Genomic DNA, 23755 nt, shown 5'->3' with positions numbered 1-23755 from the left:
TTACGAAAGCTTTACATCGAAATACGAGTCATCTGCTTCCCGGTTGTTGGTGTCTTTCACAGTAAAAAGAGAGCGGGCGATTGTGCGCCTAGACTAGGCCGTGAATTACTCGATCTGGGTCCACACAGATTACTCATGCAGGGTTTTGGTAGTACATGTTGTTTATGCCATTTATTGTGAAAATTCCGTCACAGTTCCTATGATCACTGTTTCATTGCTTTCATGGCTTTATTTTGGTGATTTCGAAAAGTGTATTTGTTTAGCCATGTTTGTTTGTTGTAGTACAGAGTTAAACTGATGGCCTTAGTCCAAGTTGTCTTGTGGTTGTTGTTGGTTGTTTGACTTGCATCCCACTGGGATTTTTGCACACAGCGTTGGTGTACGGTGTTTTTTCTGCAATATTTTGCTGTCTTTTCTTGGATTTTCTATTTGCACTCAGTCACATAGTCACTTTAAGATGTTTTTGTTCATGTTTTAGTTTTTTGTTTGTTGCGGTTGCACCCGATTCAAGAGCCAAATGGCTCACAGGACTATATAAATAAATGAACTTGAACTTGAACACACAGGGCAGACCCCAGCACCTGGGCCGCAGGTGAGGTCAGCTGCCACTGGGCGGTGGGGGGGGGGTGCCCCCTTTCAAATGCGTTGTGCCGAGCGGTGACGCATCCTGAGAAGAGGGACCCCCCCCCGCCCCCCCTCCCCCGCACAAAAAACTCGGCCCCCAAGTCCACGCTTTGAAGAAGTTTCAGAATGTCGACAGGAAACACAGAGTGCATGTTAAAAATGATAACGTTTATTAATGACCGCAAACTATACATTTTGCAATAAAGTTGATCTGTATATTCTGACGGCTGGTGCATCTGAAGTTTCCGTGTAAACTTGTGGTGTCTAAGAGGGAATGGACTGTGCATTCCGCAGTATTGGCTATAAGCACACTATCGAAGCATAGGAGATCCAGTACAAACCTGGACAATGTCTAAATCGTGCAACTTTTTTTATATATAGACGTACGTATGTTTTTGTTTTCACTTTATCATTTTGCTTTAAACCTTAGCAATAAACAAGTCCAAAAAACACCACTTGTGTGAACGCAAAACAAAAGGTCCATTACGTAAACAGTGCACATCAGTAACACAAGCAGGCAGTTACGACTACTGTAAACCTTGTAAACCAGCATATATGGAATGTTTAAGGTCAGGCATGTGGGTATAGCCTGTGTGTCCGTGTGTCCGTGCGCGCGTGTGCGCGCGTGTGTGTGTGTGTGTGTCTGTCAGGCTGTCAAGACACCGGTTTCGTTGCCACTGCCGCCACAGCTGTCTTCATTCTACATCTGTAGAGCCTTCAGACACACGAAAGCTGACGTAAGCATGCCTGAATTGACTCGGAAGTTTACTTTTTTTTTTCTATTCCACCCTCCACCCCCATACCCACTAAGATTCGATGCCATCTAATAAATTGCCTCTCGAGAGCAACCCTCCCCAAAATTGAGGGCGAGAGAATTGTCCGCGAGGTGGGCTCGAGATTGTGGGATCGCGAGCGGGGACGACCTGGCCACTGCATCTTAAGTTGCCGTCGTCCAAGCGCCTCCTGCCGCGCGGCCAACAATCACGAATAACCAATGCACGGCAGGAGCATGCCCAGTAAGCATCACGACAACGGAATATGGAGCGGGGAGCTTCCTTTGTAAATAGGATCATGGGCAGCAATGACAACAACAACAAAACACTTTTCAAGTGATTCAAGATTTGGTCCGGGAGAATTGCCCCGAGACGCTTCCGCTTGCAGTCGTGTCTGCATGCGAGCGCCGTGATGGTTATCGGATTCATGTTCGTTGCGTGAGAGGCTTCCTTCGCGAGGCTTGCGTGCCGATCGTAACTCGTAAATATTCGCGGCTGCGGCGCTGGTCAATATGTAATTGTCTCCACGGCATTAGCGTTTAGGCTCGTAACAGTTTATCGTAACGCAAACTCGAACTTGTCAGCAGCTCAAGTGGCGTCGCTATATCATCCGTAAAAACAGCGCTTGAATGTTAAACGCGATAAACAAAGTTGCGCATCACAATTCAGATTTTATTCGCTTTTGTTTCTCTCTCGTTTCTTAATTGACTGCCAACGCGTATAGACGATGACTGATCCAACCGATGCATATATAGCACGTCAAACTACGCACACACAATGAAACACCATCAGGTTTTTTTTTTTTTAAACGGCAATGTAGTCACTGCACAGGCATGTTCAGGTTTAAACGTGTGTTGTAAATAGGACAGTTCAGCCAAACATTCGCTGTTACCATCACAAATACAAAACAGGGCTTATGTGTGACTTATACAATTATCGATTGCAATCCCTGCCACTCCCCCCCATCGTAAATTTTAGTTGTTTTTGTTTACGCCTTCGAAACAACGGCCCGGATGTGTAGCGACAAAACCCCAGCGCGTCACTAAGCCTGCCCGCGGAAGGCCGCGCGTTAAGACAAATTTTAGTTTCGGTCAGGAACGGGCTCGCAAATTTGTACCACCGCTAGAAGTGCGACGGCGACACAACGCGTGCCACAAATTTTGGGGGGTGGGGGGGTTGCACACTTTGGCTCCGGTCTAACCACACGCGTGACGGGCGCCTGGCGGTAGGCCACGCGTGTGGTTGGACATGCGTGTGGATGGACACGCGTGTGGTCGGACACGCGTGGCCCCACCACGACCCCCTCCCCCCCGCCGCGGCTACGCTACGGACCGACTCGTCGAAAACCGAAGATCGATTTTTGTTTTTTGGTCTGTTCCCCCCCTCCCACCCCACCCCCCCCAATTGGACGAGCCCTCGGCCGTGCTAGCAAGCTGACGCTGATGGGCAGCTGAAAGGCGTTTTTTTCTCTTTTTGTTTGTCACTCTGTGCGTGGAAGGGAAGCCCTAGGGCAGTGCAAATTAAATCTGGCGGGGGCTCAGGCGAGGTGTGTCTGGTCAGGACACTTACCGGCGGGGCCAGGGCAGAAACTAAGTGTCCGCGCAGCGCTCTGTCCATGGGCTTAAGCCCGGTCAGCATGGAGGCCAGCGAGGATACACGCGCTTCTCGCTCAAAGCCTCCGCGGGAGCTGTCGCGAATCACAACGACACTGTGCTTGGATTCACGCTGACCCGGCAGCAAGTCCCTTTATTTATTCGTCCGCGTAATGTATTCATGCATTCATTCATTCATTCATTACCAAGTGTCTTGAGTTTACGTCTTTTTTTTACGTTTTTTACAATCCGCCACCGCTCGTTCATCCAAATGTTCTATTGGCATGCAGCTGCAGAGAGAGAGAGAGAGGAGAAAATTTGGCTCTCATTCTATGGCGCCGTGGCCGCGGCCCGCTGGCACGAGACGTTGGCAAGATGACCCTCGAGTGATTTCACGGGCCTTTGCCTGATTCCTCGTCGAGGGTCCGTCTGGCCCGCACTTGCCTGGGCTAACAGCTCGCAGCGGTTGCCGTGCAGCGCGCCTGTTCACTCTGCGCGAACAACAACAAAAATCAGCCTCGCGCGCGGGCAATGGGTGCGTTGAGCGCGGACGGTACGTGTGGCCGTAACAGGTGGCTGTCGCTGGAAACCGAGCGGTGGGTTGATGCAGCCAATCTAGGAACACGTGCTGAAATCCCGGCCTCGTCCCCGAGCGAATGCGGGTGCCAGCGATTTGAGCGCAGTGGTGGCGGCTAAGGTCACCGCGACGCCTCCGCTGTGAGAGCCTCTCCGAATGTCAGAGTTGCACACAATGCTTTACGCGGGGAATAACGTCACTGCTGTCACACACACACACGCACGTGCACGCGCGCGGCGCGCCGAAAAGCCTGCAAGCGAGCGACGGCACGTCGTGAAATGCACACCGCGGAAATCACTGGGTACGGATAGAAACAACAACAACAACCTCGCTTGCCTGCAGGGATCGCTCGCCCACCTTTTTTTGGTAATGCTCACATTTATGCGGACAAAATTGGGGCTACACACACACACGCGCTACAACTAGGACTAAACGTGTAACTCGCATATTAACTAATCTAAGCTGATGTTAGTCTAACTACTACCTTCTAACTTTAATCTACACGCAAACAAGACGTGACTTGCAGCTAAGTAGTATTATTGAATCTTGGCGGCATAAACTGAAGTATTACCAAAATCGCTGTGTTTTTTTTTTCCCCCACGTCCAATTTTAAAGTTTGTTGACGCTGGTGTGAGATTGTCGCGTTCGTTGTTGGGTTGCCGTGTCTATCGCGCGCTCTGCCCATCGTAACGACCCCCCCCCCCCGCCAGGATTAGGTGAAGGAGAGAATTGCATCTCGCGACGGTCAAGACGGCTGTGTTCTAGAGTGTACGGACACCCAGCGGGCGACAAATCAAGTTAGAGTGTAGCTGCTGCTGCTGCTGCTGCTGTTTTTTAATTATAGGAGTGACACAAAGTAACAATCCGTACACACGACGACAAATCGCTCGGGAGAGGTGGTTTCGTGTGGGTTTGTATCGTTCTTAGCCTTACAATTAATAAAGCAGGTTTTGGTCCATTTTACAGTGTTTCACGGACAACGGGGATCAGTTTCTTTTAAACGGTTGCCATTTTTTGGTTTTTATTTTTTTTGTTAGGTGTTGTTCTTTTTTTCGTAGCCACCTGTGCATTTTTTTCTTTTTAAAGTATTTTTTTCTCTTTTTTTATCATCATTACATACATGTATGTACAAAAATATAGTGCAGGCAGATGTGAGCGAAATAAGCCAAAGGAACAAAAAAACTCCCAAAACAATGTATGGATGTGCGTGCGTGTGTGTGTCAGCTACGAACGCAAATAAATACGTCTACATATCGGTAACGTAATTAATAAATAACTTTTAAAATACGAAACTGAAAAAAAATGTCAAAAGCCGCGCAAAATTCCTTCCACGAGGGGGGGGGGGGAGGTGGTGGCGGAGGTGTGGGCTGGGTGAGGTGGGGGACGGTGATGTCCACTTGACTACGAGTAAGGTGACCGGTGTCTGGGTGTCTTTCTTTTTTTCCTTTCAATCCTAGAAGAAATACCACCGCATTCGGCTGGACTTTGGCCTGACCCTCTGCCTATACTTGGGGTACTTTCTCTTGCCTAGCACGGTGGACAGGTACTTCTTAACGGCCATTTGTTTACGGTACCGGCTGTACAGGTCGGTGAATAGTCCGTCCGAGTGGCGCTTGGAAGGTTCGGCGATGCTGCCATCGTCACCGTCTTGCACCGAGCTGCAACAAAGAGGCGGGTGGGGGGGTGGGGGTGGACGTAAGGGGGAGAGCACAACGCCGGTTAGACTCTCGCTCTCGCGTAGCTTTCATCAGTTTAACACGTAGCAGGCTTTCGCGACCAATGTTATTCATAATCAACGTTTTTGGGTTTAGATCGCGTTATTTATAAATGTGTCGTAACCCTCCACCACCCGACACGGCTAATCAGTAAAAAAGTGTCACGTTGACAAAAGACAAATAGTTCACTGCTTTAACCCACCGGTGTGTTGAAGCGTGAAACCACAACATTTACAATTTGAGTACGACGTTTCGCTGGTAATTGCATCCAGCATCATCGGGCAATTCGCCAGAATGGTGTCTTTTGTCAACGTGTCGGGTGGTGAAGGGTTACGACACATTTATAAATAACGCGATCTAAACCCAAAAACGTTGATTATGAATAGCTTTCATCCTCGGTCTTATTTACGTATGCATATTTAACAACAACAGCAGCTAGCAAAACAACTACACGCCTCGATACGATTTAGATCAACTGCAGGATCTGGCAGCGCGAGAGAGGAAGGGAGCAGTGGTGGCATCAGCCGCACCAGCCTGCGGTGACCTCTGCCCTCAACATCTGATAACAGTGGTCAACACACTTTTTCTGGCATAAGGTAATTCAACGGTTCATCTTCTTGGTTCTTTCGGTAAAGTCACGTAACTTTACCGAAAGAACCAAGAAGATGAATCCCTGCAGTCACGAAAGCTTTAAATCGAAATATTCCAACGATTGTAAGGTAATTTTGGGATGCTGATTCCAAATCTGGCATCAGTTTTTGTCTATCACATCAGGCTTTTGAGATATCAAATATTGCATTTTCAATAAAAACTGCAGAAGAAAAATATTAAATAAATGTGGATATCTACATAACATTATATTATAAACACACTATCCTAAAAATACAGCACCATATTTAACACTAAAGCAGTCACTGACTCGCAACGACTTGCAATCATATGTGACAGAGTTAATTTCGGGTAAAATCAATGAAAATGGGGTATGCCGATAGCATTAAAATGAAATGTGATAGGGCAAATCTGAGATCAGATTTTGAATCAGCACCCTGAAATTAGTCTAAAACAGCTGCAAAAGTCCAGGCCAGAAAAAAATGTTTTTTTTTGTTGAAGGGCCTCATTGTGTTGTGTCATTAGGCGCTGCGTGGCGAACTGCCGCTGGGCGGTGCGTCACCCCTCGTGTAAGAGAAGCGTCCTGCGGAAGGAAAGATCAAAGCCGCCGCTCCCGATATATTTGCTATCCACGCACCAGCGGGCAGGATTTTCTGAAAGGGCCCTGCCGTCGAGAAATGTCCCCCAGCCAAGATGTAAAGATTCCCGGTTGTCATCAAGTGAAAAAAATAATAATACATAAATACGGTCTTGATTTGAAACTTTCGTGACTGCAGGAATCCATACTCTTTGGTTATTTAGGTAAAGTCACGTAGTTAGAAATAAAATAAAATAAATCACGGGCCAAAATTTTTTGGTTTTCGTGTGGCTGGGAGTGACCCGGCCGAGACCATCAACTCGCTCCACTTGAGGGCGGCTCTTTGACAGATTCGATTTTAGATTCGATTTATTTCAGCGGCAAAAGTGCCCGACATAACGTCTGGCCTCTATTGCGCGGGCGCCTGGCTGAGACCCGGTTTCGAAATGAGCCTCTCTGTAGCCTGTGGCTCGGTTTGCTCTGACCTCCCCCCCCCCCCCCCCGAGGCAAGACGGGGCCACCTCTGCGGCTCGCCGATTCTCAATGGGAGGCATCGCGTGAACCGCCTCGTTAGAGCAGCATCGGGGTGACCCCAGCGTTCGTGTCAACGCCGCAACCCCCTGGCACTCACATCGGCACCTGCCCAGTTCAACCGCTCAAGATGACGATGGTTAACGAAGACAAATCTGGGGTGATATTCTTAGGTTTTTTCAGTAAAGTCAAGTAGGTCAAATATTTTTTATTAAAATTAATAACGGTAAAAAAATAAAATACAAATTACGACGTTTCGGAGGCAACACAAGCTTCCCTCTTCAGGTGGATTTTAATTTTTTTACCTACTGTGACTTTACCGAAAAAACCTAAGAATATGAATCCTTGCAGTCACGAAAGCTTCAAATCTAGACATCTGGGGTGAACGAGGAGTCCGTTTGGTGGCGAAATGTTAACTACCTCGCCTGGTATACAGGAGGTCGTGAGTTTGATCCCGACCCTTACGCTGGCTGTATTTGTGGAGTTTTCCTGATCTCCCCGTGGTCGTGTGGAGTTTTATCCGATTCCTCCGGTTTTTCCCTCCACATTTAGAATCAACATCACGTGTTGTTAAAGTATTTGGCTGCTATAAATGTCCGACGTGATGAGCCACTTCGTTGAGCTCTCATTTGTGATGGACAGGACGCTTCTGAAAAAGAGCTACAAAGCTCAGTGGGCCTTAAACGGTAAAATAAATAAAACAGTAAATCGTTAATATACATCATGGCTCGATTGGTTAATCGTTTTTAGGGCGCCCATGTCTCTCGTCTATTCTGCCATGCATCTGTCATATTATTACAGATGCTCATACAAGGTATGGATCTGCCTTAATAAAGTAATTTGTCGATTGTTTTATTCATAACCTATATATGTCTTTATTCGTCGGTCCTGTAGATCTGCCTCGTGACCTCCTTCCATCGGGCGTTCGACGTTTCACGTAGCTTTAAAGTGCACTTAGCCTGGCACAAGCGCCGTGGTGATGTCGCCGCCACTTAGTGGCGAATGGCGGTTTTTGTTGTTTATTTATGTAAGCTGCCCTACGTTGCGCCACGCCGTGCACCGTTGCTTTGCAATCGATCGCTTTGTCACCCAGGTCTCTTTTGAATAGAATAAAAGTGCTTTTCATCGAGCCCTCACTTTCCCTGAACAAAGACTGTGATGGATGGATGGACTGTGCCCAACTGTCATCGTCTTGGCACGTCCCACCCCTGTGCCGCTTTAGGGGGAGTTGGGGGTTTGTGGTGGCGTGCGGCGAGGGTTGCTTTTCACCGCCATGGACGAATTCGCGCTCACGGGAACCGATAACGGCTTTTGTTTGCTCGCGACAGATAACCCCATGAAACGGAGCGAACGGCCAACGCGTTCCCAGGCGAAGTTGAATTGCCCCGCTTTGGCCGGGATGGATGCGGCTTCTGGATATGAATTGAGTGGCGCTGACAGGCGAGGGCGAGACAAGCGGAGGTCTCTGTCTTTTGCCACACGAGAGAGCTTTCGCACGCACGCACGAACACGCGCGCGCGCAGCAGTGCGCGTGGCGATGGGCAGGATCAGAGGAATCTGTTCGGGCTGTCGCTCGGGCTGTGAGAGATTTATAAAAAATATAGAGGATATTTGCGAGGTGATGCGTGTCAGATTGTTCACGCAAATTAGTTCATTTAGTCACGCTTTGTTTTAGCTATTGAAGGGGCTTTTGTTTGCTACTCTGTGGCTACCTGTTCGGCAAATTTCCGTACGACGATTTTTAAAAGTGTTTATCCGCAAAAACTTTCTTAAAAATGTAATTATCGTCAGGCCCCATAGTGCAGTGCACATTCCTCCAACTCCAACCCTCTCCGTCTCTCTCACCTCCCTATGCGCTATGCAGAAGGGCCATTGGCCCAGACCATCGCCAATGGTCTACTTTACTTTTTAAGGTTACGGTGTCATTGACGAATGGGTTGAGATTTGCCAACGCAGCATCAGCAAGTATACCGTTCGTAAGTCATTGATTGTCTTCCTTTGCCTCTCTGCGTCACGGCTATCCTCGCCCTGATGTCCAACCAGTTAGAGACGTGCACCCCTGTCTCACTGCCCGTAGACCTCATAATAATTATAATAGGAGCTGCTCACAAGTGGCCGACACGATCAGGGTAGGTGTCTCCGGACATGCGCTGTCGTTTCTGTCCTCGTGACGTTCTAGGGAAGAGAAATGCGGGTTGCATTGTGGGTACGTCACTAAAAATTGGATGGGGCACTCTAAATGCAAAAGCGATGATCGGGTAACATCTTGGTCAATTTGTTCCCATTAACAATTGACGATAATACATATATTATGAGCAGCGGTTGTCATCTTGGCAAAATGCCTCTCTTATGTAATGTTTGTCCCAAAAAGAAAATGCTTTTTTGATATTAGATTAAGGAAGCTGTTGCCAACATTGCATCAAAACACGACTCTTTTCAGATGATGACCGACCTTCAAACACATTAACCCAGTCCTTATCACAATCTTATCGACCACAATGTTGAACTATTCCCATTGGGACAATTTTCATCGCTCATCACGTTATATTTAAAATCTAAATAAGAGAAAGTTCACATATCACGGACTTTTTTTTTAAACCGCCATGCAAACGCCTGCAGAAAAACACACTAATTTCCCACATTTTGCCCCATCCCGCCAAATCTCTTCGTCGACTTTGCTGAAGGTCTCGATAAGAACGCACTGGGCTGGTCCTCAGCGCTCTGCAATCGGAGTTGAGGTGGGGGGGGGGGGGGTGAGAGGAGGGGCAGTGCTCAGCTTGTCCACTATTACCGTGTCCGATGACGAGAGCGGGACTGACTTTACAAACGTAACGGAACCTGAGGTTCATTTAGCGATCGGTCAACCAGCTCCTCCAGTACTTTTAGACGCTTGTAGCGCCTGATTGTCAATTTCCGCGTGGTGTTGATGGTGGTAGGTTGATGGTGGTGGGGGTTCAGTCTAGAATTAAGGGATCTATTTTAGTTTTTCTACACGTCCGTACCCGAACATCTACAGCAACAACAACACAAATTACCCTTTCCAATGTACGCACCGAGGCAGTTATGTGTGGCCGTGTCGCACCCTGTGATCCCCTCTTACGGGAGTCTGTGCGTTATGCTTCAGCAGAGGGCTTCAGCTTTTGCGATGTGGGTTTTTGTTTTGTTTGTTTGCTATTGATTCAGCGACTCCGCAGTACAGCGAACCTCGTTGGGATGATGAAGAGAAGAGGCATCAACTGCGTTTGTAATTTCCCGCCGTCATTTAAACAGATATACTACCAGCACCGGGCGGATGATGCTATAGGGCAGCGGCGATTTTCCTAACACCTTCTTGAGGCTTTGCCCAAACCATCAGTCTCTTTTGATCGTTTCCCTGTGTGGACGTGTATTTTATGCTTTATTTACCAACACATGAATTGAAGAAGAGTAGTGCCCCGAAACGTCAGCCGAATTCATTTTATGTATCCCGTAGCGGTGGATGCTTGCCGTGTTACAGTTATTAATTAAGGCACTGTGGCGATGAACCTGGTGAGCTGAGTTCAATTTTGCCAGTCACAGCGAGTGGTATCTGAACAAATCCGAGGCAAACCCCCCTCATGTTCCCACATTGACCTGCGTGGTGAAGTATGGCCAAACTACTCACGTGACCGGCATAGTATGGGGAGATCTCCATTTAATATCTGAGGGTTATTACCTTAAACGAACGCGGTAAGTTCCCATTCATGCATTTATTCCGATGTATATCTCCGACTAAATCTGTGCCAATGGAATTTAACACGGAACACACATACAGCACTACCCAATGTATACACAGTGCTGTATATAACAAATTGTGTTCGTTTGAAAAAATATATAAATATCGATGAGAGATGCTTGGAGGCACGCGTGAAGTGCAGGGATGTAATGAGGATATTGTTGAGGTGAGATATGATGCCGTACCAAAAGCTATGGCTTTCAATAGTGGAGAGCATAGTGGGTGGGGGGGGGGGGGTTCCGGGGCCCGGGGCAAACCACGCCGTGTGGTCACCGCGACGCTTTCAAACTAAACCGAAATGATTACATCAGACGCCGTGACGTCAAAGCGAGGCACCCCCCGCCCCCCAAAGTGCAGGGCCCGGGGCGATTGCTCCGATTCGCCGTACCCAAGGGGACGGCACGGACCTGAAAGCCCGTATAGCGTAACGACGTCTGCTGCACCCCCATGCCCCCCGACACACACACTCATTGGTGCCCTCCCGTGCGTAGACAGGCCTCTTCCTAAATTCCTTTTCAAATGCAAATTATTTTGTCAAGGCTCTCTTCCTCCTCCCTCACAGCTTAAATAGACACTCCATAGCCTAAGACGTGTCATTTAGACTCTGTCTTATCGACAGACATGTTCTTCACCTGAGGACGGCTGCTTGCGTTGTGGCCGAAACGTCGTGAGAATTATTTTATTATGTTTTATTTTTATTATTTTATTACTTCCCTACTACGTGACTTTACCGAAAGAACCAAGAAGAGGCCTCTTCCTCTTACCGTTTTCCAGCAATTAATTTCCTCAATATGTTCTTGGCCGCCTTTCTGCCGTAGTACTTGCTGTAGAAATGGGTGTAGATGGAATCCGCGTGTCTCTCCGTTCTGTCGGGGGGAAGAGAGGGTGGGGAGGTGGGGATATATACTGTGTATAAACAAGAGTAACATTCACTGGTAAGGTCATTTGTGTTCTGTAACATTGCATACGAGTTTGTGTGTGTGGAGGGCGGTAGTGAAGCGGTTAGCGCGCTGCGCTACGAACCTGGCGTCCCGGGTTCGATTGCCCCTAGGTCGACTCAGCCTCAGATGAGTACTGAGCCTGGTGCGATGTGTGAACGTCGCCACTGGGGATACAAAGGCGGCCGGGCGTGGTCCTGGCCACCCATGCTCTCGTGTGCCGTGCCCGCCTTCATAGGTGCTCGCCAATAGCACTTGCCCCTAGAGTCTGTTAAGGCTATACGGTACGCGGGATCTTTGTCTTTGTGTTCATATCATTGAGAGCAGTAGCGCAAACAGAGAGCTGAGTTGAATTCCGGGCCACGGCTAACATCAGTGGCGAGTAGTGTCTGAAAACGGTCCAAACACCTCTCACGGTCGACTAAGCCTGGAATGAGTATGATATATAAACATGAGCGCTGGGAAGACAAAGGCGGCCCGGCGTGCAGGTGGCCAAACGGACCCATTGAGTGCTGTGCCTTCCGACCCTTAATAGGTGCTCGCTAACAGCCCTTGCCCCGGCAGTCTGCGAGGCTATACGCCAGGGGATCTTTATCTTTGTATATGTGAACAGCAGCAAGGCGTCAAACGAGAGAGAGAGAGATATCGGATAACATTAATGAGATACCATCCACTTACGCACGCATAGCACAGGATACGTAATGTAACATGATACGTGCAATGAGTCGGTACCGATATGACATAAACGCCCTTAGGCGATGACACAGCGAGTCTCGCCAATGCAATAAATGTACTGTCAGAAAGCCATAACACAGCGTATCATCACGATTCCTATTGTTATTTACGAAAGCTCTTTGACCATCCACTGCTCGAATGAAGGCCCCCGTCCCCACGCTGTGTCGGGGCTGTTTGACCATACTTCACCACGCCGCCGCAGCAGCCTGAGCGAGCCGGCAGGGGCACAGGGAAAAAAAGGGGGAATGGAACTCGGCGCCAGCTGCGGCGCTAACCGATGCGCCACCGCTCCACTCCGACACGGTGGCAGAGAGCCGCGTGTGCGCTATTGCTCGCTCGCTCAGAGACGGCGTTGGCAAATTCCTTCGCGGAAAAATGCATCGCGAACTGCGCGACTGCACGCGCGCGTAACGTTTTGTAGATTACACTGGTCAACACAGTGTTTCTGGCATAAGGTATTCTAACGGTTTTAATGTAAATTTTTGGTGCTGATTCCAAATCTGGCATCAGTTTTTGTCTATCACATCAAATATTGCATTTTCAATCAAAACTGCAGGAGAAAAATATTAAATAAATGTGGATATCTACATAAAATGATATTATAAACACACTATCCTAAAAATACAGCACCATATTTTAACACTAAAGCAGTCACTGACTCGCAACAACTTGCAATAATAAGTGACAGAGTTAATTTCAGGTAAAATAAATGACAATGGGGTATGTCGATAGCATCAAAATGATGCGATAGAGCAAATCTGAGATCAGATTTGGAATCAGCACTCTGAAATTAGTCTAAAACAGCTGCAAAAGTCCAGGCCAGAAAAAAATGATTTTTTTTTCTTGACCAGTGTTATTACACTATGTAACACGATTTTTGTTCCTGGGTAGTAAGTGTTAATTTCTAATTGCTCATGCCTCGTGAGCAATTAGAAAATACAGAAAATTTATATTATTCCCCACAAACTTTGCTTTTGTGCCCAGGACTTAACGTGAAGGAATGACACAAATGCACACCACGTTTTCTCATTGAATATATGTACATTTCAAAATATCAATGTCCTGGTCACAAAAGCAAAGTTTCTGGGGAATGATAGCCTTTTCTGTACTTTTAAGAAATAAGCAATTGGAAAATAATATTTATTAACCGGGAACAATTGTTTTTTTTGTGTGTGGCACAGCGATCACCTCATCCCTGTCCCCTAACCCTGTTGCCAGCATCATTGCACGCGCAAAGACGGCGGTTTGGGTGAATCACCACTCTGCTAGTATTTATTTGAAGTCCGCTGGCTTCAACCCACCAACAGTCTCACCGAGTGGCACGCGGCTTCGTCTTCTTTTCCCTTTCAGGAGGAGGCTTCCTGCCAAGTGGGTTTTTTTCGCCAGAACAGGGGGGGGGCATGAGACTGCCGCGTTTCGAGTTATTTGCCTGCCGCTGTAAATCCCCGCCAGATGAAAACATAAGAATAGGGTTGTGTTTTTTTGCCCATTTCTATAAATGAAACAGCGGGTGTGTTACGATGTTCAAACACCAAATAGAAACATTTTGCAATGAATCAAGTCTACACTAACCACACACAGTCCTTGTGGTGAACATGCAAACAAACATGCCCTGATAATATATGTCAATGTCTGGGAAACAGATTGGCCTGGCTTTGTCTCACGAGTGTCAGACTTGTTTCTTATTGGTTCATACTTTGACACTGGCAAAATAAAAATAAAAAGGTCCCATTTCGACAATACGCGACTTTGTTGGGCCATCATGTTGCGATGTCCAGGGTGAATGCTGAAATAAAGAGCCAATCTAGCTCAGTTGGCCTCACCTGATAAAATAATAATAAAATCGTGGTAGTATACGTGTGTGTCTCTAAGGACCACTGCTGAAGCAGACGGCGCGTATTTTTAGGGATGCTCCTCCCGCAGTTGTTACTCGGGGCGGCCGTGAGATCGGAATCGCGATTATCTTCACGAAGCGGCGGCGAACGCGTTTAACGCTAGGCCATTCCACCGGGACTTTGGATTTTTTTGTATTGCAGAGCGGTGGCGCTAGTGGCTAGCGCATTGCCTCAGCACTGCGAGTGATTTCTGAATCGCCTGCCCCCCCCACTCACCCACCACAGCCCTCTTTACTACCAACCCGCACTGACCGGCGTGGTGAAGTATGGTCAAACAGTCCCCGTGAACGTCAAGATGACTGTCTATGACTATGGATGATCAAAATCTCACACACGCAAAAGCCGTTTTCTCGAATTTTATTGCCTTATAAATGAGGGGGCGATGCTACGCGTTCGGTGCTTCCACGGGACTGCGCCTATCGCTCTGTATAGCCACGAGGGAGCTCCCAAGAGGGCTTAGCCAGTATTTGAAGGATGCCTTCACAACGGTTCTCGCCGGATCTCTCTTCCTCGAAATATATTGAGATGGACCTTGAGTCCCAAGCGCCCCTCGCCTATTTGCATATACACAAAAAAAAACCCAGAGCATTCATACGCGCAGGTATGCAATACTGTATCGCTGCCGAATTATCAAAGGTCACGCGCACATACTTACGAGCACTCTCGAGTTTTATTAGCAAGTTATTGGCACGTGGTGGAGAGGTTGAGCAGGAGAGGATGCGAGGTTTGGTTGCAGTTCAATCTCAAAACGTTCCTGGGCAAAACGCAACCGTAGAGCTGCTGCCACAAATTTAGTTTTATCTGCGGACCAACTACTTAGATTTGTATCTTTGGATTCTAAGTCACAAGTTACACGTTTTATTTCGTTAGCTATCAATACGACATTGATGTACAAACACCCGATACTGCACCGAGGTGAAGGGTCTTCGTCGCGAAATGCGGCAGACATTTCAAAGATACGCCACGACTCGATCGGACACGTGCTTACCAATTAACGTCGGTTACAAACAAACTGCAGCAGCAGCAGCCGATCATCATTAAGCCGTCCAATTGGATCGATTGTAACGCAGTGGGTGATGGAGCTGTACGGGATGAGCTGTGAATGAGCCGTGACTGTCTGGGGGGCTCCGAGTGTGTCCATTCCCTCTTCCCCCCCCCCCCATCGATCCAACAACCTGTTCAATGTGCTCCGAAGAAAGGCCATTGCCCGAAACGTCGATTTTTGATGGCGGTGTCGGTGTGTCCGTTACCTCTTCATGGCGTTGTAGAGGAGGTCGTAGAGGGCGTGATCGTCTTGAACGGGGCTCTCGGGCGGGTCGACTCCGTCGGGCGGGGCGTCCTCCCCGACGAACGAACCCAACTGCGGCTCGTAGTCCAAGTCGTTGCCCAGGCTGCTGGGAAACATGATGGTGATGGGGGATGATTTTGGTGGTGGTGATGGGGGTGGTGATGGCGGTGGTGATTTCGGTTATTGATGATGGATGGAGGTAGCGGTGGTGATGATGGTATATGTCGTGTTTGCGTAATGCTTGCTCGGTCAGAGTCATCATCATCGCAATCTTCGTCACCAGCGTGGGCATCAATTAGATTACCATCGCCAGCGTTTGCAACAGTAAGAGCACCATCATCAGCATCTGCAGCAACATCGTCGTCACATTTCATCGTAATTTTGTCAACCGTTATCATCACTCCATCGTCATCATTATCATCTTCAATTTACCGCAATTGTAATCACCGTCAATCATCGAGATACAAGTGTTGGCGAGTGGCCCTATTCGTCTAATGATGGTGGTCCAATGCCCCAAAGTGCAATTAGACAAAGATCCCCCGTATAGCCTTTCAACAGACTGTTGGGGCAAGTGCTGTTAGCGAGCGCCGTTTAAGGCCGGTAAGGCACACGAGGGGGTGGATACCCAGCACTACGCCCGACCGCCTTTGTCTCTCCAGCGGCGATGTCTACACACCGCACTGGGTACCCAATTGAGGCTGAGTCGACCTAGGGGAGGTCCAGGACAAATTTTAGGTAATTGCCAGTGGTGTTGGCCGTGAGCTAACCCCAACACGCTACCGCTCGCACACATACATACATACGCACATACATGCGCGTACACGCATACATACAAACACACACGCATATAAACACACACGCACATAAAAAACACACGCACACGAATATAAACACACACGCGCCGCTGTATAATACGACCAATATTCCGTACATCGGTGACTAATAATACAATTTTACAACGCTCACATAAAACAAGGCAGTGTTGCGAGGGCGGACCTTTGCGAGCGAGCAAAACAAACAGAAATAATGAGGACGCCCTTATTGTCGGGCGTGCATTTTTGTTGCTGTTGCAAGTTCCATCCTCTCGTAGCCGGTTACGAGCTGACGAGCAATCGAAAGTCCGTGTGGCCGAGAAGTCCGAGAGAGAGGGAGAGACAGAAGAGAGAGAGAGAGAGCGGAAAGCGGAGCCATCAAAATTAACGAGCGTCCCAGGAACGTGTTTGCGTGCTCGCATGCATAATCGATAGCGCCTGAATTGCTGGGCCGATGTATTTGGTCAATTTAACGAGAATGATCGTTCCCCGCCAGTAGCGCGCTAATAGACGCGAGAGAAAACCAACCAACCACTCACCCACCCACCCCTCCACAACCCACCTATCCACCCACCCACCAACCCACAGCGTTTCTCTGTGTAAAATGATCCGCGAATATTGTTCCCAATGAGATTAGGTCCATCCACCACCCTCCCACCCTCCCATCAGCCCTACAGGGGATCGCAGCTGCGGCGGCGAGAGATGCAATTACGGCCCCAGAAAGGCAAAAGCGATGAAATATTCAGAGCCCCGTGCAAAGTTGTATTCGAGGCGGAGTGGAAGGGAATGCGTTCAACCCCCCACCACCACCACCGATGCACGTTGGGTTGCACGGAAAGGCCGTGAGAGCTACGTGCTTTTTTCGTTGTTGAGCGAATCTGTTGCTCTTTAATTGAATTTAATTCCCCCAGGACATATGCGTATGCGGAATGCTGCTGCTGCTACTGATAGTCGGACATCAGTGTTAAGCAACACGCCCTATGGCCATTACTGGCCGTGCCGTGTTTTTTTTGCGCCGTGCCACAGAGGCGATACAACGGCATAGCGCCAACCCAAATGCGACGCCAAATCCGCGGCGAGCTAAGTTCGAATCCCTGGCCGAGGGTAATTCCTTTGGCAACCACGTGCCCTGAACGCTGTCCTGCTGGACTTCCCTTACTTAGATCGACTGTCTGTGTGCGATGTGTCAACAAATGGCACCGGGAGAGACACAAAGACGGTCGGGCGTGGTGCTGTGCACACCGCTTGCTGCTCGCTTGCTGCGTCAGCCCCAGCGGTCTCGACGGTGAAAAGAAGGCGACATCTGTGCGTTGTCTACCCTGACGTCCACGTGTCTGCGTGTGTGTCTATGCACCGCTACTTGTACGTCGGTAGACCTGTGTGTGTGTATGTGTGTCAATGTGTACGTATCCGTGTACCTCTGTGTGTTGTCTATGTACGTATGCGTGTGTCTCTCTGTAACTATGTACATATTTATATATGTGTACCGATGTGTGTGCCTGTCTGTGTGTGTTTGCCTCTGAACCTGTGTGTGTGTGTGTGTCTTTGTACGTATTTCTGTGTCTGGGGAGCGCTCGTGGTTAGCGCACTGCGCTACGATTCGGGTGAATTGAGTTAGATTCCTGCTCACGGCCAACATCAGTGGCAATTATCTGAACCGGTCCTGAGCTTCCCCTAGGTCGACTCAACCCTTATGTCGCTTTACCTTTGCGTGTATGTTAGCCTCTGTACCTGTGTGTCTATGTACCCGTGCCTGTGTACAGCTTGTATATTTGTGTACACACGTATGTATATCTGTATTTATACGTGTGTATTTGCTGTGCACCTATACGTGTCTGTGTATGTCTGCGTGTGTATACGTGTGTGTTTGTGTGCGTGTGTGATAACCACATGAGTGGGGAGCTGTGATGTAATGGTTAGCGCACTGTGCTACAAACCCGGTGAACCAAGTCCGATTCCCTCTCACGACCAACGTGACGATTAATTTAATTGGTCCTGGGCCTCCCCTAGGTCGACTCAGCCTCAAATGAGTACTTGGTGTGGTGTATAAACATCGCCACTGCGGAGACAAAGGCGGTCGGGCGTGGTGTTGGCCACCCATCCCCGCGTGTGCCGTGCCGGCCTTCATAGGGGGCTCTCGCTAACAGCACTTGCCCCAACAGTCTGTCAAGGCTACGCGGGGGATCTTTGTCTTTCAGCCGAGTGAAAGTCGCGTGCTTACCGCGCCGTTGGGTATGGAGGAACAGCCGCCAGGCAGCAGGCACCGTGATAGCGCAGAGTGGCGATGGACAGCAGCATGACGGCTTGGTAAGGCAGTTTGCAAGTCATCATTCCGCGCTGCGGCAGTCACACGAGGAGGGAGACAAGGGAAGGGGGGGGGGGCAGACATGTTGCACTGTTCTATCCGAGCGCACAACGGCAAGATGTTTCATGAGCTAAATGCCGATGTCAAGGTCTGCTGGCCACGGCGCGAGGTCTTCAGGAGAGAAAGAAAGCGCGTTCGTGTCGTGTTCATATTCCTCCTCCTCCTCCATTGAAGTTGCGCAGACTACGCGCTTGTTGCTACGCGGTCAACAGTTTTGGTTGCGTGGCCATAGTCGCACCCGCTACTGTGGCTGATCTTTAATGTTCAACTCGTTGCGTCTCGCTCCTCCTCCACCTCTAGCCTGTCTGTCGGCTGGGGCAGGCGGCAGCCGGCCGTCGTAGTAGAAGGAGGAGGAGGCGTTTGCGACTCGAGGATTACCCATCCGAGCGCCGTGTTTTGAATTTGGCGCCGGGCGCGGAGGGGACTTTTTCGATTTTTTTTTTATCCATGGCACGCGTCCGAGGCTGCGTTGAGACGCCGCGCCACTAAGCGTGAGCCGCCGTTAACTCTGCAAATTCTCTCGAGACTTTTGTACGCAAGAGATTAACTCCCCGCGCGCTCCTTCGCCGTGAACTTAATCCGCTTGACTCGCCGCGTCTCGTGATACAAAATAAGGCGCTTAGCCCCCTAAAAAAACACCTTTCAGTCGCATTTAATAAAACATACTGAACAGTGCTGCTGCGTGTTGCTGCTCTCTCCGCGATGTTTGGACTCCCCGCGTTGGAATGTGGCGTGTTGCTGTTGTCTATTGAATCATCCATTTCAACCCAGATCTCCCGATAAACAAACACCGTAACTCCTGATTTCAACGGATCGTCTACTTGTCAATAATAACGTTTAATTCTAAATGTGTATCTGTGTTTATAAAAAAAAACTACGTACCCATTAAGTTAATCGTAATATTAGGGTAGTGAAATTATAAACACATTAAACAACGTTCAGAGGGATAAGCAGTTTATACAAGCAATAACAGCAGCTGTAAAAGATCCGTCACTTTATCTTCCAGTTAACACAAGCCCTGCAAAAAAAAACAATCCTTCCAGCTGCGTGCATTGATCTCGCAAACAGACCGAGCAAATGATTTCTACAAAGAGAGAAACGCGGACCGTAATCGAGGCAGCGTTTCGGTACATAAGCGGCTCAGTTTAATGCGTGTTGCTTAAAAAAACACACACAACGGCTCTAAAAATGAAATCGACTTACGTGCTTTGCTGGTTCGCGGTTTTGTCTTTTGGGCTTGCCGGTAAAAGAGAGGAACGGATTTCTCAGTCGCTCCCTTTTCTCGGCTCTTCACCAGCCAGGAGCTGTCCACACTGCACGGGTGCTGATCGCCACGCCTGGCTATCTGCGCTATTTGGCGTATTCGCTCGACCCGAGAGTGGGAGAGGCAGGGATAGAGAGAGAGAGGGAGAGAGAGAGAGAAACGGAGTGCGAGAAATAAAAAGAAAGAATATATATCACCCCCCCACCCACCACCTCCCTGTTCTTATTAAGCTGCGCTTCTAAACCTTAAAATAAAAGCGAGACATTTAACGCGGTCTGCTTGCAGCCGCTGGCAGAGTGGAGAGGCGAGGAGTAGCCTCTTGTGAACGTCGGTCAAGGTTTTTGAATCCCTTCCCAAAGCCACAGAGTAACGTATATGTAGCGTCCAAAGACGTCATTCGTGATGTCTTTGCGCGGATGCGTGATCTCTAAACCCTGGCTTTGCACCGCCCGCGAGCCGCAGAAACCGCGTTGGCGTAGATGGTTAATGATGCCAAAAAGCGTCAGGCACACATCCTCGTAAGTTACCAATTCAAATAAATTAACGTCCTTCCATCGGTGATGAGTGCTGACGCGTCTGATGAGGGGGTGGGTACAGCGGCTATGGGCAGCCAATAATCGAATTTCTTTTATTTTTATATGATATTTATTCTCGCCGCGACGGGGGGGTGGGGGGGGGGGAATCGTGCGATGCTATTTTTAGCATCGCTGCGCTGGAAAAGTTCAGCCTTCCTGAGGCTGACTTGCACGTGGAAAAAAAAGTCGATTTTATTTTTTGTATTTGCACTATCGCTTCATTTCAGCGAGTTAAATTTTTTATCGCTTAGCTCTGGCGCGCTTGGTTGTGCAGCTCGAGACCACTTTATTTTTTGTACACTAAGAAGGGTAGAATTAATTTACGTTTAGGTATCGCGCGAACAGCCGGGGCTGGTTGCTCGCGAAAGTTTGTTATAGTCTTACGCCTCTAAGGCATGGCGACGAACAAACCCACTAACGGCTGCCGAACTCGGAAGTTTTTTTTTTTACGCGAATCTATTTTCGCCTTCCACGCGTATACTGGGAACGGGTGTTATAAAAGAAAACACAGGCGCGAATGGTGTTATTTTTACATCAACTTTTAATACAATTTGTGCAGCGCATTGAATAAATGAACACGACCACCTCTATGTACCTTCGGCCGATTATATGAATAGATTTTCATTATTTGATGTTGCAACGTGTGCGTGCGTGTGCGTGTGTGTGCTTGTATGTGGAGGGCGGTAGTGTAGTAGTTAGCGCGCTGTGCTACGAACCCGATTACCCGAGTTGGATTCCCACTCACGGCCAATGACGATCATCTGTGCCGGTCATGGACCTCCCCTAGGTCGACTCAGCCGCAAATGAGTACCTGGTGCCCGTGTGTTAGCATCGCCACTGGGGAGACAAACGCGGCCGGACGTGGTGTTGGCCACCCACCCTTCGTGTGCCTTTCCGGCCTTCATAGGTGCTCGCTAACAGCACTTTCCCCAACAGTCTGTTAAAACTATACGGGGGATCTTTGTCTTGTGCTGGTCAACCACCCCTCGTGTGCCGTGCCGGCCTTCACAGGTGCTCGCTAACAACTCTTGCCCCAACAGTCTGTTACGGCCATACGAGGGATATTTGTGTATTGTGTGTATTATGTTGCTCCTCGCGAACAACGCCTTGCATGGGCTGTGCGGGAAAACCTTCGTTTTCGTGTATCGGGACTTGTTCGAAATATAATTGTCATTATCGACACTTTAGCAACGGGTACAAGTTCGCAGGCTTGCGACCGGACCTGTGCGTCACATAAATAGCCCGTGCGAGCTCGCAGTGCGAACACCTCGATCGCGTGGCGGCGGTAATAATGACTCCTGCCATGGGAAACTCGCCCCGACAAAAATGAAAAAGGCTCCACCGACCTCAATATAGCTTAGACGGCAAGCCGAGTCTCATTACTTGCTAGACTGCCGCCCCGGCTCGTAATTGCATCTAAATATAGCTGGTGTGGTAATGCAATCACGTGTGCGTGCGTGTGTCTGTGTGTGTGACCCGGGTCGTGTGTCTATATGTGCGTGTGGGGAGCGGTGGGGTAGCGGTTAGCGCGCTGCGCTACGAGCCCGGCGATCCGGGCTCAATTCCCGCTCACGGCCAACACCAGTGACGACTTTCTGAACCGGTCCTGGGCCTCCCCTAGGTAGACTCGGCCTCAAATGAGTACCTGCTGCGGTGTGTACACATCGTCACTGGGGAGACAAAGGCTGCCGGGTGTGGTGTTGCTGGCCACCCCTCGTGTGCCGTGCCGGCCTTCATAGGTGCTCGCTAACAGCACTTGCCCCAACAGTCTGTTACGGGCTATAGGGGGATCTTTGTCTTTGTGTGTACACAAGCGTTATCCGACTTTTGACAGCGGCGTCGTATATGTTTTATTATATTTAACGAAGTGTGCGCAACCTGCCAGTGGACCCCGCTCCCACCTTGACGGAAGCGCGGCGTTTACTTATGCATTATTATTTGCGGTGAGTCAGTCAAGAACAATGACTTTTGTTGGCTCAGACTTTTTTTTTTCCACGAGTTGGACACATTGAAAGCGCAGGTGTGGCTGTGTGTGGTGACGCGTTGTTGATTATTAATGTGCATCTAATAATAACATATATGCGCGCGTGTAAGGTGTTGGCTAACATTACTTGACCCATTACGGGGGATCTTTGTCGCAAGGGAACGTGATGTTTAGGTTTTGGATGGCGCGGATGTGATATTAGGAGATCGCAAAGCAACACTTTTCTCAAGTATTTATCGATATGAGCGAATTTCTTTTTTTTTCACATGTTCACTTCGCGCAAATGTATGCGCGCATGTTGAGCGTATGACAGTGCCATTTAAACACCTTTGAAACATGCGGTTCGCTTGCTTTCCAAGAATTCACGCCAAACTGCGCACGCGAAACTCGCAACGTGTAGCGATATGGGGAGACGCATAAAGGTTTCGCTTTATTGACCATTGCTGCCACCTATGGAAACGCTATTATCTTAACCATCAGCAGATCGCTGCGTTGATACCAACTTCAACGTGGTTCTAGATGCCCCGTATAGCCTCAACAGACCGAAGGGGCAAGTGCTGTTAGCGAGCGCCTCTTACAGGCCGCAACGGTACACGAGGAGGTGGGTGGCCAGCACCACGCCCGACCGCCTTTGTCTCCCCAGTTGCGACGTTTACAAACCGCACCGGGTCCTAATTTGAAGCTGAGTCGACCTAGGGGAGGCCCAGGATCGGTTCAGACAACCGTCACTGGGTGTTGGCCGGGAATCGTTCGTAGCGCAGCGCGCTAACCGCTACACTACCGCTCCCCACCTACACACACACACACACGTACGCACGGATAAATGCATCACCCACACACACAAAGACACGTGCGTGACCGCGCACCCTGTAAAATGTAATCGGGCACGAAGGATTGGCGACTTATTTGTGTCCGCCGGTCACACAATTTTTTTGCGGACTCGATTAATCGAGCGCAACAACCTCCACCCCCCCTCCCCTCCCCAAAAAAAAGGTGTTAAAAAATATATAAATGCGCTATGCAGACACTGGACGGGTCAGTTATCGGCTCTCTGCGTCTAGGGCCACGGGGAGGGGGGTGAGTCATCCCAATCGCCTACCGCCTCGCACGCGGATCTGACGGCGTTCGCTCCCCATTCTCGTCGGCG

General features: G+C 49.0%; 1 protein-coding gene across 4 annotated transcripts; it reads right to left on the bottom strand.

Moving 5' to 3' along the window:
- Window positions 1-771: 771 nt before the first annotated feature.
- Window positions 772-20641, bottom strand: LOC133353263 (VIP peptides-like). 4 transcript variants are annotated; one of them, XM_061569364.1, is made up of 8 exons: window positions 19989-20641; window positions 18642-18757; window positions 15571-15714; window positions 11517-11618; window positions 9108-9173; window positions 5141-5224; window positions 2967-3084; window positions 772-1339 (listed from the first exon to the last, which is right to left on the bottom strand). In XM_061569364.1, exons 2-8 carry the CDS (start codon window positions 18749-18751, stop codon window positions 1325-1327), a joined length of 639 nt encoding a protein of 212 aa, XP_061425348.1. In that variant the 5' UTR covers window positions 18752-18757; window positions 19989-20641; the 3' UTR covers window positions 772-1324. The 4 variants fall into 4 exon arrangements, with proteins under 4 accessions (XP_061425348.1, XP_061425346.1, XP_061425345.1 ...); XM_061569362.1 differs by having other exon boundaries at window positions 772-3084; window positions 15571-15711; window positions 18642-18759; window positions 19988-20641; XM_061569361.1 differs by having other exon boundaries at window positions 772-3084; window positions 18642-18760.
- Between the last annotated feature and the right edge of the window lie 3114 nt (window positions 20642-23755).

This window comes from Lethenteron reissneri, chromosome 43 (genome assembly GCF_015708825.2).
Source record: "Lethenteron reissneri isolate LAM-NWPU_2019-01 chromosome 43, ASM1570882v1, whole genome shotgun sequence".
NCBI lineage: Eukaryota > Metazoa > Chordata > Hyperoartia > Petromyzontiformes > Petromyzontidae > Lethenteron > Lethenteron reissneri.
This window is presented reverse-complemented; position numbering and strand designations above follow the sequence as displayed.

Coding starts and splice junctions, on each gene's coding strand:
- LOC133353263 (XM_061569361.1), bottom strand. CDS start 18,751: ATGATGACTTGCAAACTGCCTTACCAAGCCGTCATGCTGCTGTCCATC. Junction 9,174..11,516: donor AAATTAATTGCTGGAAAACG/GTAAGAGGAAGA, acceptor TCTCTTCCCTAG/AACGTCACGAGGACAGAAAC. Junction 5,225..9,107: donor CCTGATCGTGTCGGCCACTT/GTGAGCAGCTCC, acceptor TCTTTGTTGCAG/CTCGGTGCAAGACGGTGACG.